The sequence below is a fragment of the Ictidomys tridecemlineatus genome, chromosome 1, assembly GCF_052094955.1.
Source record: "Ictidomys tridecemlineatus isolate mIctTri1 chromosome 1, mIctTri1.hap1, whole genome shotgun sequence".
NCBI classification, from domain to species: Eukaryota; Metazoa; Chordata; class Mammalia; order Rodentia; family Sciuridae; genus Ictidomys; species Ictidomys tridecemlineatus.
Window position 1 is genome coordinate 247594331 of NC_135477.1, and position 15162 is coordinate 247609492.

Here is a 15162-nt window from a genome sequence, read left to right on the forward strand (position 1 = left end):
CCTCATCCTTTAATTAGGCTAACCCTGTGACACGCTCTGTAATATCTCCTAGAGCTCCTCCCTGGGACTGAGCTCCAGTTGACCACAGTGGTCACTTGCTTGAGGAAGTACTCTTTACTGACTTTCTTTCCTTCCCAGTCTCACTTCCCCAACCCCAGCAGTGCTTTCTAGGATTATCTCTCAAAACAAAAACAACAACAACAAAAAAACCCACTGGTGGTGGATTTCTTGTCTCCGAATCTACAAAACTGAGACCGTTACTGAATGTGGAATTGGACACCGAGGAGCCTATGACATTTGGCATAATGGGATGAAAATTACAGTTGAATAAAATATATTTCTTCAGGAGCCAGGGACTATCTTCTCTGTGGCAAAGTTTTCTTTATACCAATCATTAGATATTGGAGCAAAAGATACAGAAGTTTTTCTCTGGAGCTCCCCTTCCCCATTATTTTGAGATTATTGGATAGAGGATGAAAAACTCATTAAAACTGGAAAACATTCACTAATAAAATGTGATTGTGATATATAATTTTAGTGAATATCATAATAGTATAATATTTATGATATTATGCTCAACTCAGATTTTCTTTTCTACTTAACATTTCAGTCTATCTTACCTATCATGCCCAAGTGGTTTGCATATTTTACTATATGTATTTGGCCAAACCACACACATGAAGCTACAGTTTAATAAGAACCTGAAATAAGAAATCTGAAATCTTGTATAAAATCTTTCATAGATTTTACAAAAGCACTGTTGGAGAACTGCTAGAACCAATGCAACAACGAGATAAACAAGATCTTCATGAACAAATGAAGATCTGCAAGAAGACCAGGCAACAACTGAAGAAGAGGAAATGGAGAAGGATGATGACCTTGGTAAGAACCCTCACACAGAGGGATCTACATGTCAAAACACTGAGGGGAGCTCTTGAGAAGTGATGCCCTCAGATGTATTTGCAAAAACTTATGTTCTTTGTGATTATTTTACAAAAGTTAAACATGAAAACATGGATATTGTGCAATGTTAAGCTATATTGTGTTTTGGAAAAAAAAAATCATTCCAGAGCATTTCATTTACATTTTTAAGTGACAGAAGTACATTTAATTTTTAATCTTTATTTTTTAGTTCTCGGCAGACACAACATCTTTGGTGGTATGTGGTGCTGAGGATCGAACCCGGGCCGCACGCATGCCAGGCGAGCGTGCTACCGCTTGAGCCACATCCCCAGCCCAGAAGTACATTTAGATTTACTGTAGTTTGCGTGTGTTCCCAGAAGTTCATATGTTGGATGATTAATTTCCACAGGCATATGTCAATGATATTTGGACATTGGGAAGGTAATTAGGATTAGATGGGGGTCTTGAGGGTGAGAAAGAGAGACTCTGGCTAGCAGGATTGTTTTGTTTTACTGTGTCAAGTTATGATGCTGCAGAAGGCCCTCACCAGATACTGGGGCCATACTTTTGATCTTTTCAGCCTTCAGGACTGTAAGCCATAAACTTCTATTTTTTTTTTTTTATAAATGACCCAGTCTCAGGTATTGTGTTATAGCAACAGAAAATGGAGGGAGACAAGATCATTTCTATTACAAAGTGTTTAATCTCAAAGTTTAGTTTATAACACCTTTGAGAGAATCATGAAAACATCTGCTCAGTTCAGTACATTGAAACAGGAAGGAGGCTTATCCCTTGCCTTACATAGAATCTCCTTGGATTGAAAGTCATTTAAATATTGAACTGAGAACATTTGCTGTCTTTCCTGATTTACAGATATGTTTTTCTGAAACTTATCTCTAACTTCCAAACAGTCCCAGCTGGCTGTAGTTCAGGTCTGTGAAACTGATAAAATACATTTGGCTTCAAGTCATAGATTAAGTTCAGAAGGAGGCTCTTCATGTCTCTGAAGAATCTAGCTGGAGTATGAGCTATGTCTGAGAACCACTTGGTTTATAAATAAGTGCCAAGATAATCCAGAACAGGGAGAAGCAGAGCGAGGACAGCCTGCTGGACTCTTCCTGCCGTTGAAAAGTACCCTCAGAGAGGAAAACTTTTCCCTCTCTTCTGCCTTAAAAGTTTTCCCAAACATGAAGGTAAGATAATAAGTTTATTACTTTTACAAATGAACCTATCTCAAAAGAAAGGTAATTCTTAACTGAAAGAAACCAAAGAAAGAGAAAGACATGAAAAAATATAGAAGAAAAAGTTCTGAGAGTGACTTAAAAAAATCCTTATTTAAATATATTTTAAGTAGTTCAGCTAAAGTGAATTAATTTTCTTTTTTTACAGTTAATTATAGGTTTAGAGGGCTGGGAAGAGGGAGTTGGAGACACTGTTTATGAAAGTCCTGGGAAAGCTATAATGTAATACAATAGCACTACTGTTACCTCTTAGGGAAAAATTTTCTCCAGTTTATCTGTCTGTTTTAATTTGGAGCCATGCAATGGGGACCTGATTTGCAGATTTGGAACCTTAGAATTTGGAGTCCTGGATGAAAGGGTTAGGATTGTGAGAGTAGAAGATATGAATGGAAGATGGAATGAAACTAAAGGTTTGCCAAATACACACTTTAGACCAATGCAGAATGGACAAACGTTTTTAAAAAATTACTATTCAACCAAAGGCAAGACCAAAGACATAAATCTCTATTATAGACTGAATTTCTGGGATTCAAAATAAGTTGAAATTGCTAGTTCAATTTCATCGCAAATTTTGGCATTTAAACTTTCAAGTTGTTGCCTTATTGCACTGGAACAATAGTTTTGCAGACCTGGTAACTTCTGGATTTGCTTCTTTGATAACTATGGTCCTCTGTGTACTGAATCCATGCTCACTTACCAATAGGACTGGAGGAGGAGAAATACAGAGGTCTTGTATAACCTTTGCCTCATGTGCAATTAAATAATTAAAAGTTAAACATAAATCACAAAGTTAATTTGTTTAATTTTATGATGCTATGACACCAAGTAATCTAACAAATTTAGAACTATGAGATAATTTAATCTCTATTACTCTGTCTTGCATTTTTTATTTAAAAATTTAGAGCATTTGTTAGCTCAAAAAGAATATTACGCTTTTGCTAAATCCTTCTAATATGTTTTTTCCTAATATTTGTATTAAGTGTCAATCAATTTCCTTATTTTTCCTATGATGAGACACCTTAATGATTGTTTTATGCTCAACAATGTAGTTCACAGTCATTGATTATTACAGTCATTGATTATTACAGCATTTTAATGTTGTGATAATAAATATATTTTAATTCTTTAATTGGTTGATAGAATATCAACAATTAATGCAATGGTTTCACTTCAAGTTGCATGCAAAATTTCTACCTGAATTTGAAAGCAGATAGTCATATTTTTATAGTAAACCTGAAGGGAAACTTGGGAAAGCCTAAACTGTTAAGACATTAGAAATGGTTTCCATGTTTGACCTTTTTTATTTTTAGTATTTTTTTAATTGTAGATGGACACAATATTTATTTATTTATTTATTTATTTATTTATTTATTTATTTTTATGTGGTGCTGAGGATTGAACCCAGTGCCTCACACATGCCAGAGGAGTGTGAATCCATCTAATGGAATATTAATTTTTTTGATTATACCTGTTTTGGCTGCTGAGGGTCAAAAGCCAAGAACAATAAGCATTTAGGGCTCTCACATTTTAAAGTGTAGGATGCTTTACATTCTGTGCACTACTGTAAAAAAAGTAACCCCAAATGTGTCTGGTGACCTTCATGCCATCTCCAGTCTCAATAGTACTCAGGATTGTGTTCCTTAAAGGGTGGAAGATGTAGGAATGGTATTCTATACACACTTGGGAAATTGAAAGTCAGCGTTTAGCAGAGTCAATCACCTTGGCTGGAGAGGCTACAGCTTGAGTATTCAGAGTTTGGTAGGACAAGGATGAGCAGGTATCCCCTGGATCAGAAGTGGATCTGAGAAGGGAGTCAAGTGTGGGTTGTTAGGGATTCTGCTTGAGATGTTGACCACTTGCAGGATGAAGCAACCCCAACAATGGCATAGTGTGGAAAGGACTGTAGGGGGCAGGCAGTGATGACAGCCAGGAATGAGGAACAAAGAGATGAGTCATTTGTGCCAGGGAGGTGGTTGTGGATGCCTGGTAGGGAGTCCACAGTGAAAAGGAAGAATCGGCATCTAAACATCTGACACACCCTGATTTACCATCCTGGACTCCAGTGGTATCAGTCAAGCAAGATCCTTTCTGACCCTTTCCCCTCTCACTCCTGCTGCTCTGGCCTTGAAGAAGACAGAGAGGAAGGGTAAGTGGGGAAGTAAAGTAAGAAGTAGGAATTTTGACATGCACCTTACCACTTCCCCCTTATGTGTACCTAGGAGATAGGAAGGAGTGAGGAATTTTAAACTAATGATAAATTAAAGTTAGAATTTTTAATTTCTGAAAATGTGACTATTTGTCAATGCTTAAGAGTGGTCAATAAAATACAAATGTGTTTTCCCAGGGGCAGGAAAAAATATGTTGACAGCACAGAGAAAAGGCACATTGTTGAAAAACGAAAACAAAAACAAAAACAAAAACACCCCATGTAGGTCATAATTTAAAAAAAAATAAAACTTAGATGATTATATGCCTCACATGTTTGTTGAAAACTCAGAAAAGTATTTATAACTTCTTTACTCTTTTCCAGGTTGCTCACAGCTCCTTGATACCTTTCTACCTTCCTGAAGGTGCTAGTTAGGATAATAGAAAGATTTGTAGAGCTATAAAAGCTAGAAATAGGCAAGTAGGATTTTTACAACTGAAAGAAAGATACCTAATTAGAGGCTGGATGATTTGGGAAGGCTAGTGGAAGATTCTGGAAAAATTGTTGGGAAGACACTCCATCGATACAGTGAGGAAAAAGAGGTTCTTAGGAACAAAACAAAGGATCTTGGCCTCTGGAAATGTGGGATAAGCAATTTTAAGGACTTTTACACTGAGTTATGAGGTGAATGTATTTGATATACTTAGAGAATCACTTGTAAAAAAAATGAATCATACTCACCACCTCAACTTTTAAGTTTTCAGTAAAAGGAAAATACATATAACTGAAAATAAGATAATGGAAATGATCTATGATTTTACAACCAGAAATAAAACTTTTATTATTTGTTCTATTTTTTTTCTAGATTTAGGTTTTCTTTAATGTGCTTGATTTTTCAAATGAAATGTAATTCCATTATCCCATTTTACATACATTTTTGTAACTTGTCAGGTCCTCAATATTTAGATTTGTGCTATCCCATAAAGATGATGATAACAGGCCTCAGGGGTGTTTTAAACACAGAGGGAGCTGCCCACAGAAGTAAAGCTGAGAACTGCCCCTTGCCTGAGGCTGTCCCTCAACTTTTGCTCACTCATTCCCAGAGCTCATTTCCCTATTAACTTCACAGCCATCTCACTGATGCTCCTTCCAAATTTTCTCCCCTAGGGTGTCCTTCAGGATGCTAAAGTTAGAGAGGAGGAAGTGGAGAAAGGAATTAAAAGCTGGTGGGCCCTCAGGAAATGCTGGAGGCCCTTTAACTCTACTATTTTCCATTTGTCTGTCTGTGGTACGGCCCAGACCCTAGTTGTCTTTACAGAAATGAGCAGTGGGAGGTGTGGCCCAGAGAATCACATCAATTTTTACCCTAAAATTATTTATTTTACAAATTAAGTAAAAATTGTATATATCTGTGCTCATCATCTTTTAAAATAGGTCCACGTTGTGGAATGGCTCAGTTGAGCTGGTGAATATCTATGTATTATCTCCCATACTTACATTTTGGTGAGAACACTTAAAATCTACTCTCTTGATAATTATCAAGAATGCAATACATTGCTATTAACTACAGTCACCATGTTGTACACCAGATTTCTTAAACTTATTTTTCTTGTCTAATCGAAATTTCATATCCTTTTACCACAGTCTCCACCAACAGCCCTCCCCACCCCACCTTCTCAGTCCTGATGATTCTTTTTACTTCTATGAATTCAATGTTTTTAGATTGTTAAGTGCCAAGGCCAATGTCTCGGCTTGGCACCAGAATCACGAGGCACTCACAGCTTTGTAGGTTCAAACAGCAATTCTTTATTCCAGCTCTCACACCACCTCCACACAGGTCCAGGGGCAAACGCGTTCTACCGTCTCCCGCACAATTCACCTACTCCACGAGGCTCTCTCCAAATCCCATTTTAATCTCACGAGAACTCAACGGGAACAAGCAGCAGGAACACCCTAATCCCGGCAATAATCTTCAACCGCCAACTTCCCTAAAACCCATTATCTTAAACTGGCAACGCCTTAAACTCAAGGAGCCGGTTACTTCCTCAAACCTGATCAGCTCTAAACCCAGATCTGCCTTGGTCCTTGAGCAAGGTCACCTCATTAAAGCATGCATGCAATGTCCCATCAAATGTCCTCTAAGCAGCATGGGGTACGCTTGGCAAGGAAATTTCGATGCGTCATTCCTACTTGGTAATGGCCCTCAGCATCTCCCCCCTTCTGATTAATTAAACAACAAGCAATGTGGCTTAGGACCGTGCCTGGTAGGTTGTCCAATTCAACATATGGTTCTTACCCGTCATCGGATGAACTGACCTCTAGGCGTCAGTCCCCTGTCTTAGGTTGAATCCACTGCAATCAGATCAACCCGTCGCTGACTACCGGTCCAGCATTCAGCCATGCTTGTGGATAGGCCTAAGCACCAGTGGGGGGGTGAGGTTCTTGCCTCACCTCTGTTGGCCCCCAAATTTAACCTTGGTGCCAGTGGGGGGGTGAGGTTCTTGCCTCACCTCTGTTGGCCCCCAAATTTTAGACCATCACTAGTAGAAGGGAGGAAGATACAGAAATGCCACAACACCAAGCCAATTGACGGCTCCTTTGGAAAAATTGCATCACTGGTGACACCATCAGCAAAGATGTCAGCATTACCACAATTAACATGGGGTGCGCTGGCAAGGAAATTGCATCACTGGTGACACCATCAGCAAAAATATGCCAGCAGTACCACAATTCGCTGCACCAGACGATAGTTCACAATGCATGCAACTGATATATAGTCCAGGCAAGTTCTGCAGGCAGTTCAAATCGGAGGAGTCTATCAATATGTCCATTTCCTCCCAAAGTAAATCAAGTCCTTGATTGAGCATTACTTGTTGAGTTATATTCATTGATGCATCAGTTTATACAGTTTACTGTGGTAGCTATCATAGAAGCTGTAGTTTGGTTTTCTTTGTCTTCACCGGCACTGGGATGGAGATGGGAATTCTGGCAATGATGTTAAAGAGACATTATCCTGAACAGAATTATTAAATATAATGAAAAGGAAAAGTGAAAGTAAACAAACAGATCTGTTAATCACCTTTAAAAACAATAGTAAGCAAACAGATCTGTTAATCACCTTTGAAAGCAATCATTAACAGCTGTTTAACTAATTTAAATTAAACCACTTAAATCACGTGAATAAAAAAAAAAATTCGGATCCATTTTTTCATGAGCGCTCCTCATATAAAAATATGGACATACACACATACTGACATGCAACACAAAACAGGGCACACATAACATACAACATATAAGACAATAATAACGGCATTGTAGCTTTACCTAGGTAAAATCTCCATTGCAATGTTTAAAAACTCCACAGTCAAAAAATAAAACACAGTCAAAAAACAAAACTGATCAGAAAAACATTAACCTAGGTTTGTATGAGCTCAAAAAATAAAATAGAACTACAATGTGGGAAAAATGCAATAATAAAATAGATATTGAAAAAAAAAGGCACCGTGGTTAATCACTGTCGCAGATGTAAGAATAGCCAAGCTGGAGCTCTGGATTTCAGCTGTTATGGATTTCAGTCAAATCATCTTCTTTTTCTGTAGAAATTGTTTTGGTTAACCTCTCTGGAATCCAAATCGGCTGCTGTTCTCCCTGTGGGAACACACAAACGGAACCCCGACTCCAGACAATAACTGGATCGGGACCTTTCCATTGTCCTGTTAGAATATCTTTCCAAAGTACCTTAGGCTTATGTACATTTTTCGGATACATATGTCTTTCCGCAGCACTAAGTCCTGATGAATCCAAATTTAGAAAGTTTAGAGTAAAAAGAGTTATTTTAAGTTTATCTTTGGGGGATATATACCCCTTTCCAATTCCCTCTTTTTGCTTTAATAGGTACGTTTTAATAGTTTGATGAGCTCTTTCAACTATGCCTTGTCCCTGTGGATTGTATGGGATTCCTGTTATATGAGTAATACCAAATGATGAGCAAAATTGTTTAAAAGATTTAGACGTATAACCAGGACCGTTATCAGTTTTTAACTGTTTAGGAACACCCACAGTGGCAAAATTTTGTAAGCAATGAGCTATAACATCTTTAGTTTTTTCTCCGGCATGAAGGGAGCCCATCAAAAATCCGGAAGAAGTATCAACTGTAACATGTAAATATTTTAATTTTCCAAATTCTGGCAAGTGTGTGACATCCATCTGCCAAATATGGTTAGGTATCAATCCTCTAGGATTGACTCCAAGATTAACTTGTGGTAAAAAGGTCACACAATTTTGACATTGTTTTATTATATGCCTGGCTTGTTCCTTAGTTATTTTAAAACGCTTTTGTAAAGTATTAGCATTAACATGAAACCTTTTATGAAAATTTGTAGCTTCTTCTACAGTAGAAAAAATATGTATATCATGTGTAGTTTTATCTGCTAAATCATTGCCCAAACTAAGGGCTCCAGGCAATCCTGTATGTGCCCTGATATGTCCTATGAAGAATGGATCTTTTCTATCCCAGATTAGACTTTGTATAGTGGAAAACAAAGAGAAAACAGTAGAGGAAGGGGAAATCCTACCAGCATCTTCAAGGGATATTATAGCATTAACTACATACTGGCTATCAGAGAATAAATTAAATACAGAATCTTTGAACATCACAAAAGCTTGTAGAACTGCATTAAGCTCTACCTTTTGAGCTGACTGTTTGGGAACTAAAAATGTAAAAGTTTGATCAGGGGTAACTACTGCAGCTGTACCATTATTAGACCCATCAGTGAATATATTTGGAGCATTCATGATAGGTGTTTTTCTTGTCATTTTAGGAAAAACTACAGGATGCTTAGACCAAAAAGACAACAAAGGATTAGATGGTAAATGATTATCAAATGAAACATTCGATTTACACATGATTATTGCCCAAGTATTTAATTCATTAGCTAACTCATCAATTTGCTCCATAGTATAGGGAGTAATAATTTTATTGGGAGAAATTCCAAACACTGTCTTTGCTGCTCTTATACCTTTGAGTATTAATTGTCCTACAGCCTCAGGATACCTAGTAAGAATAGTGTTAGGAGAATAAGATAAATGTATCCACAATAATGGACCTTCCTGCCAAAATACTCCTGTAGGAATATTTCTTGTTGGTAGTACAATAAATAATAAAGGCAAACTTATATCAATTCTATCTAAATGCATATTTTCCATATATGTCTCAATAGTTTTTAATGCCTTTCTAGCTTTAGGAGTTAACATTCGGGGTGAATTTGGATCTGATGGACCTTTTAGAATATCAAATAAAGGTCCCAACTCTCCTGTTGGTATGCCTAGATAAGGCCTTATCCAATTTATATCTCCCAACAACTTTTGAAAGTCATTAAGTGATTTGAGTTGATCTACTCGTATTTGAATTTTAGGTGGACGGACCATGGTTGAGGATAATAGAACTCCTAAATAATTAATTGGAAAATTTAATTGTACTTTGTCTATTCCTATCTCTAGATTATAATTTTTTAACAAGTTTGTAAGTGTGGCATAACATTCCAGCAATGTGTTTTTATCTTTATGTGCCAATAATACATCATCCATATAGTGAAATATTTTTAGTTCAGGATTTTGATTTCTAAGTGGCTGGATTGCCTTATTAACATATATTTGACACATAGTTGGACTGTTAGCCATTCCTTGAGGGAGTACTTTCCATTCATATCTCTCATCAGGACCTTCATGATTTAATGCAGGGATAGTAAATGCAAAACGTGGACTATCCTCGGCATGAATTGGAATCGAAAAAAAGCAATCTTTAATGTCTATAGCTAAAACATGCCACGTTTTTGGTAAAGCAGACAATTGAGGAATCCCTGATTGAGCAGGTCCCATAATGACCATTTCATTATTAATTGCTCTTAAATCTTGTAATAATCTCCATTTACCCGATTTCTTTTTGATAACAAAAATGGGAGTATTATGGGGAGATACGGAAGATTGTAAATGTCCTTCCGCTAATTGTTGTTTGACCAGATCATGGGCTACTTCTATCTTTTCTTTAGTCAGGGGCCACTGAGGAACCCACACTGGTCTTTCTGATTTCCAAGTAATTTTGATTGTCTCAGTGGCCCTTTCTGAAAATCCAACCCATGTCTGTCTGTTCCTTGATCTATTTGAATTGGCGCTGCTATACCTTGTTCTTGTTTTCCTAAACTTTTTTCTTTCCTGATACCTTGTCTAGCCCTAGTAGTGGGCACATTAGGATTGATGTTATTTGTTAACATCAAACCTAGTTGATCTAGGACATCTCGTCCCCATAAATTAATAGGAAGGTGATCCAAAACATATGGCTGTATAGTTCCTTCACATCCTTCAGGATCCTTCCAATCTAATACCATAGCACTTCTATGGGGATTAGTCGCCACTCCTAGGCCTCGAAGCGTTTGAGTGGCTTGTTGTAATGGCCAATGTTTTGGCCATTCTTGAAGAGATATGATGCTAAGGTCAGCACCTGTGTCCAGCAGTCCATTAAAGTCACGACCCTGAATATTTAGTTTTAACATTGGGCGAGAATCTAAATTTAAAGACAACATAGCCCAATCTACACCTGTGGAGCCTAATCCCTTGGAACCTCTTTCTACATTAAGACTAGAGAACTTATTATGTAGGCTGGGTAGTATTAACAACTGTGCTATTCTATCTCCAGGTGAAATTACTGATATACCTCCTGGAGAACTAGCTATAATTTTTATTTCACCTACATAATCGGGATCAATTACCCCAGGACTTATCATAAGTCCTTTTAATGTAGATGAACTACGTCCCAACAATAAGCCTACTGTTCCTTGGGGAAGAGGTCCTTTTACTCCTGTGGGAATGATTTGAACTCCCATCTCTGGAGTTAATACTGCTCTGGCAGAGGCGCAGATGTCCAACCCTGCGCTCCCTCGGGTTTGTCTGATGAGGGATTTAATGGACAATGTGTCCTGGGCACCACCCTGATGGGGTTTCTGGGTTCCTCCACTGCCCCGTATATTTGTGGTTGTGGGCCCCGGAGCATTGGGCCCCCCGGTCCGTTTTTTGGCAATGAAGCCTGGTGCCTTTCTCCACGATATCGTGGGTAAATACCTGATCCTTGTCCGTTTTTTGATAAGGGAGTACCTTCTATGGTGGTTTGAGAACGGCATTCATTAGCCCAATGTCTCCCTCTACGGCATCGTGGGCAAATACCCGGTATTCTATTCCTTTGATTTCTAGTTTTGTTAAACCCTCCTCTTATGGGGCAACTCCTTTTAAAATGTCCTGTTTGTTCACAATTATAGCATGTTTCTAGCCTGGCATCTAAAGCCTGTTGTACTGCAGCTGCCAAGACTTGCCCTTGTTCATTAACATCTCTACATAATTTAATATATGTGTTTAAATCTTCATGTCTCCATGGTCTAATAACCTCTCTGCAGCAACGATTTGCTTGGTCATAAGCCAGTTGTTTTATTAATGGCATTGCTTGTTCTGTGTCACCAAAAATTTTGGCAGCCGTTTGAATAAGCCTATCTACAAAGTCAGCGTAAGGTTCATTAGGTCTCTGTATTACCTTAGATAGCTGACCTTGTAAATCTCCATGTCCTTGTAAAGTCTTCCATGCCCTAACTGCGTCTGCAGCAATCTGTACATATACAGCAGGATCATATTCCATTTGTTGCCGCTGACCCTCATAAGGTCCCTTTCCTAATAACATTTCAAGACTTCTTTGAGGGTAACCGGCTGCTGCATTTCGCCTAGCTGTCTCCATGCAAAATTCCTCATTGGCAACCTTCCATAACAAATATTGTCCTCCATTTAGCACAGATTTACACATGCTAGCCCAATCTGCTGGCGTCATGTCCAAGTTAGTAATGGACTCCACCATGCTTACCGTGAAGGGGGCTTGAGGACCATAGGTTGTTACAGCCTCCTTTAACTGCTTCACTGTGTTAAATTCTAAAATACGGTGAATTCGCCGCCCTCCTGCCTGTTCAAATACAGGGCATGCTAATCTTTGAGGTCCTGTCTCAGGATCCCATCTATCAACTACGGGGTTTGAGGGCCACTCAGCTGTCTCCATCGGTGGGGCTGTTGGTTGAATTACACCCTCTGGTAAAACGGAGTTAGTGACAGCCTCTTGTTGTGGCCTTTTTTCTAATAACCCCTTTTCCTTTAAATTTTCTCCCTTTCTCTGACTAGCTTGAGAGACCTTCTCTTTTGCTTGACCTAAAATGTCTTCCTCCATGGTCTGAATCTCTAACAATTTACTTAACACTTTTTCGGCTTCTTTTTTAATAATTTCTAATCTTCTATAAAGATAACGCAATCCAATAAGATAACACAAAACAAAACCACAACTGAATGAAACAAAAACTGAATAAAAATTCACTGTATCAATTTTCTCTTTCTCGGGGCTAACAAACTTCAAACCTTGAGCCAACCATTTTTCCCAGTTTGCCTGAGAAATTTCTAGGGATAGGCAGCTTGAAACAAAAACGAAATAAATCAAAACAAGAACACATTGTTTTTTGAAATGGTCACCCATTCTCTCGCCTTCCCTCAGGGGGGAGCGATTTTACTCACCTCCAAATTTCAGACGTTCCGCGTACGGGCCACCAAAATGCCAAGGCCAATGTCTCGGCTTGGCACCAGAATCACGAGGCACTCACAGCTTTGTAGGTTCAAACAGCAATTCTTTATTCCAGCTCTCACACCACCTCCACACAGGTCCAGGGGCAAACGCGTTCTACCGTCTCCCGCACAATTCACCTACTCCACGAGGCTCTCTCCAAATCCCATTTTAATCTCACGAGAACTCAACGGGAACAAGCAGCAGGAACACCCTAATCCCGGCAATAATCTTCAACCGCCAACTTCCCTAAAACCCATTATCTTAAACTGGCAACGCCTTAAACTCAAGGAGCCGGTTACTTCCTCAAACCTGATCAGCTCTAAACCCAGATCTGCCTTGGTCCTTGAGCAAGGTCACCTCATTAAAGCATGCATGCAATGTCCCATCAAATGTCCTCTAAGCAGCATGGGGTACGCTTGGCAAGGAAATTTCGATGCGTCATTCCTACTTGGTAATGGCCCTCAGCAGTTAAGTGTGACATTTACCTTTTTGTGCTTGGCTTATTTCATTTAATGCAATGACCTCTAGGATCATCTGTTGTTGCAAATGGCAGGTTTTCCTTCTTCTTTTTTTTTTTTTTATTTAAGATGTTATTTCATCGTGCATAGTTTGAGAGCAACACACACACACACACACACACACACACACACACACTCCATATTTTTCTCCCTCCCTCCCTCTTTTCTTTCTTTCTTTCTCTCTCTCTCCTTCCTTCCTTCCTTCCTTCCTTCCTTCCTTCCTTCCTTCCTTCCTTCCTTCCTTCCTTCCTTCCTTCCCATGGAACTCAGGTCCTCACAATACTAGGAAAGCACTCCATCATTGAGCTGTACTCCCCACCTCATATCATATTTTCTTTATCTATTCATCCAATAATGGACCTTAGGATGATTTTATGTCTTGCCTATTATGAATAATACTGCAGTGAACATGGTATACAGGTATCTCCTTGGCATACTGATTTCATTTTCTTCGGATTTATACCCAACAATGGGATTACTGGATCACATGGCAGTTCTGCTTTTTATTTTTATTTTGAATAAACTACAAATTTCTATTTAAAATGGAACCTTAAAGGAAAAGCAGTTATTTAGCTTTTTACATGGTTCTTTCACTCTTTGTACTCCAAACCCAGAGATCTGGCTTTATATGAATGTCTTTCTTGGTTTTCAACTCATTAGTGAAATGAAATCTAAAGTAATGCTTTACTCTTTTTCTTCTCCAGACAATAAGCTTATTCATTTTTGTGGGATTTATAGGAGAGTTCCAAGTTTTTTCAAGGTAAGAATTATTTGGATTGTGTGTGAAAATCATTAAAAAATATTAAGGAAATTTTTTTAGTGTGGTCTAATTCTTAGGTTGCAGCTTGAGAGTATTTATTCCTACAACATGTTTTTTTGTCTGTCTTATTTTTAGAAAAATTGATGGTATCAAAAGAGTATTTTATTATTCTTTTACTTTATTTTTTTTTCCCTGTAAGTAAGAAACTTAAAGACTAAAACACCTCAAAGGTTTTGTCCTGGTACCACGATTTTACCTGTGACTCAGAGAATCCCAGCAGATTCACACATCCTAGAGTACTATTTGATCTTTAAGTGTAATCCTTGCAAAACATTTTAAAGGTTGAGAGTTTTCTTAGAAAATGGTTTTATCATTTCTTAGGACCTGGAAAAGCAAACATCAGCCACCTCTGACTTTTTTGTTTTTTTGTTTGTTTTGTTTTTACTGTCAGGGTGATGGGAATAGGTCAGGTCATTTTATGGAACGATTAGAGTATGTGTCAGGGCTGTGCTAGGACCTGGGGATGCCGAGAAGTTAGAAGGCCCTTAGTGTCTACTGGATGACTCAGATCCTGAGATGGTTCTTTGCAATGTGAGTGTACTAAGGGCCCTGCGCAGGATGATGTAGGGAAGTCCAAGCTAGCTTTCAGTCCTAAATCTCTGTATTTGGGGAACACCTCTGCTTTTCACTGGGACACAAAATAGACAACATTAAGTTCAGATTGTTTAAGGGTCAAATATACTCAGTTATTGATGCCATATGAAAACTGGTTACCAAGGTTGGTTCCATAAAAGAACTTGAGGTGCATATAATAGAGAAAGGGATTGATTATTTTCAGGATAATCAACAGTCTTAAGGTATGCAAACATCACCTTGATTCAAATGTTTTTTCCAACAATTCCTAGATGTGCTAGGAATTCAGAAGTCACAAATCCTGGTCCCTTTATCTTTTGGCA

General features: G+C 38.3%; 2 protein-coding genes across 2 annotated transcripts in view; both read left to right on the top strand.

Annotated features, from left to right (window-relative positions):
* Card6 (caspase recruitment domain family member 6) overlaps window positions 1-861 on the top strand; it is a 39027-nt gene extending 38166 nt beyond the window's left edge. Inside the window, exon 4 of the mRNA XM_078017894.1 lies at window positions 744-861. Within this exon, the coding sequence (XP_077874020.1) occupies window positions 744-775 (32 nt within the window). The 3' untranslated portion in view covers window positions 776-861. The remainder of the gene's footprint in view (window positions 1-743) is intronic.
* A 1098-nt stretch (window positions 862-1959) lies between these two features.
* Window positions 1960-15162, top strand: part of C7 (complement C7) — a 56618-nt gene continuing 43415 nt past the window's right edge. The window contains exons 1-2 of the mRNA XM_078017899.1: window positions 1960-2096; window positions 14151-14206. Coding sequence (XP_077874025.1) covers window positions 2091-2096; window positions 14151-14206 — 62 coding nt within the window. The 5' untranslated portion in view covers window positions 1960-2090. The remainder of the gene's footprint in view (window positions 2097-14150; window positions 14207-15162) is intronic.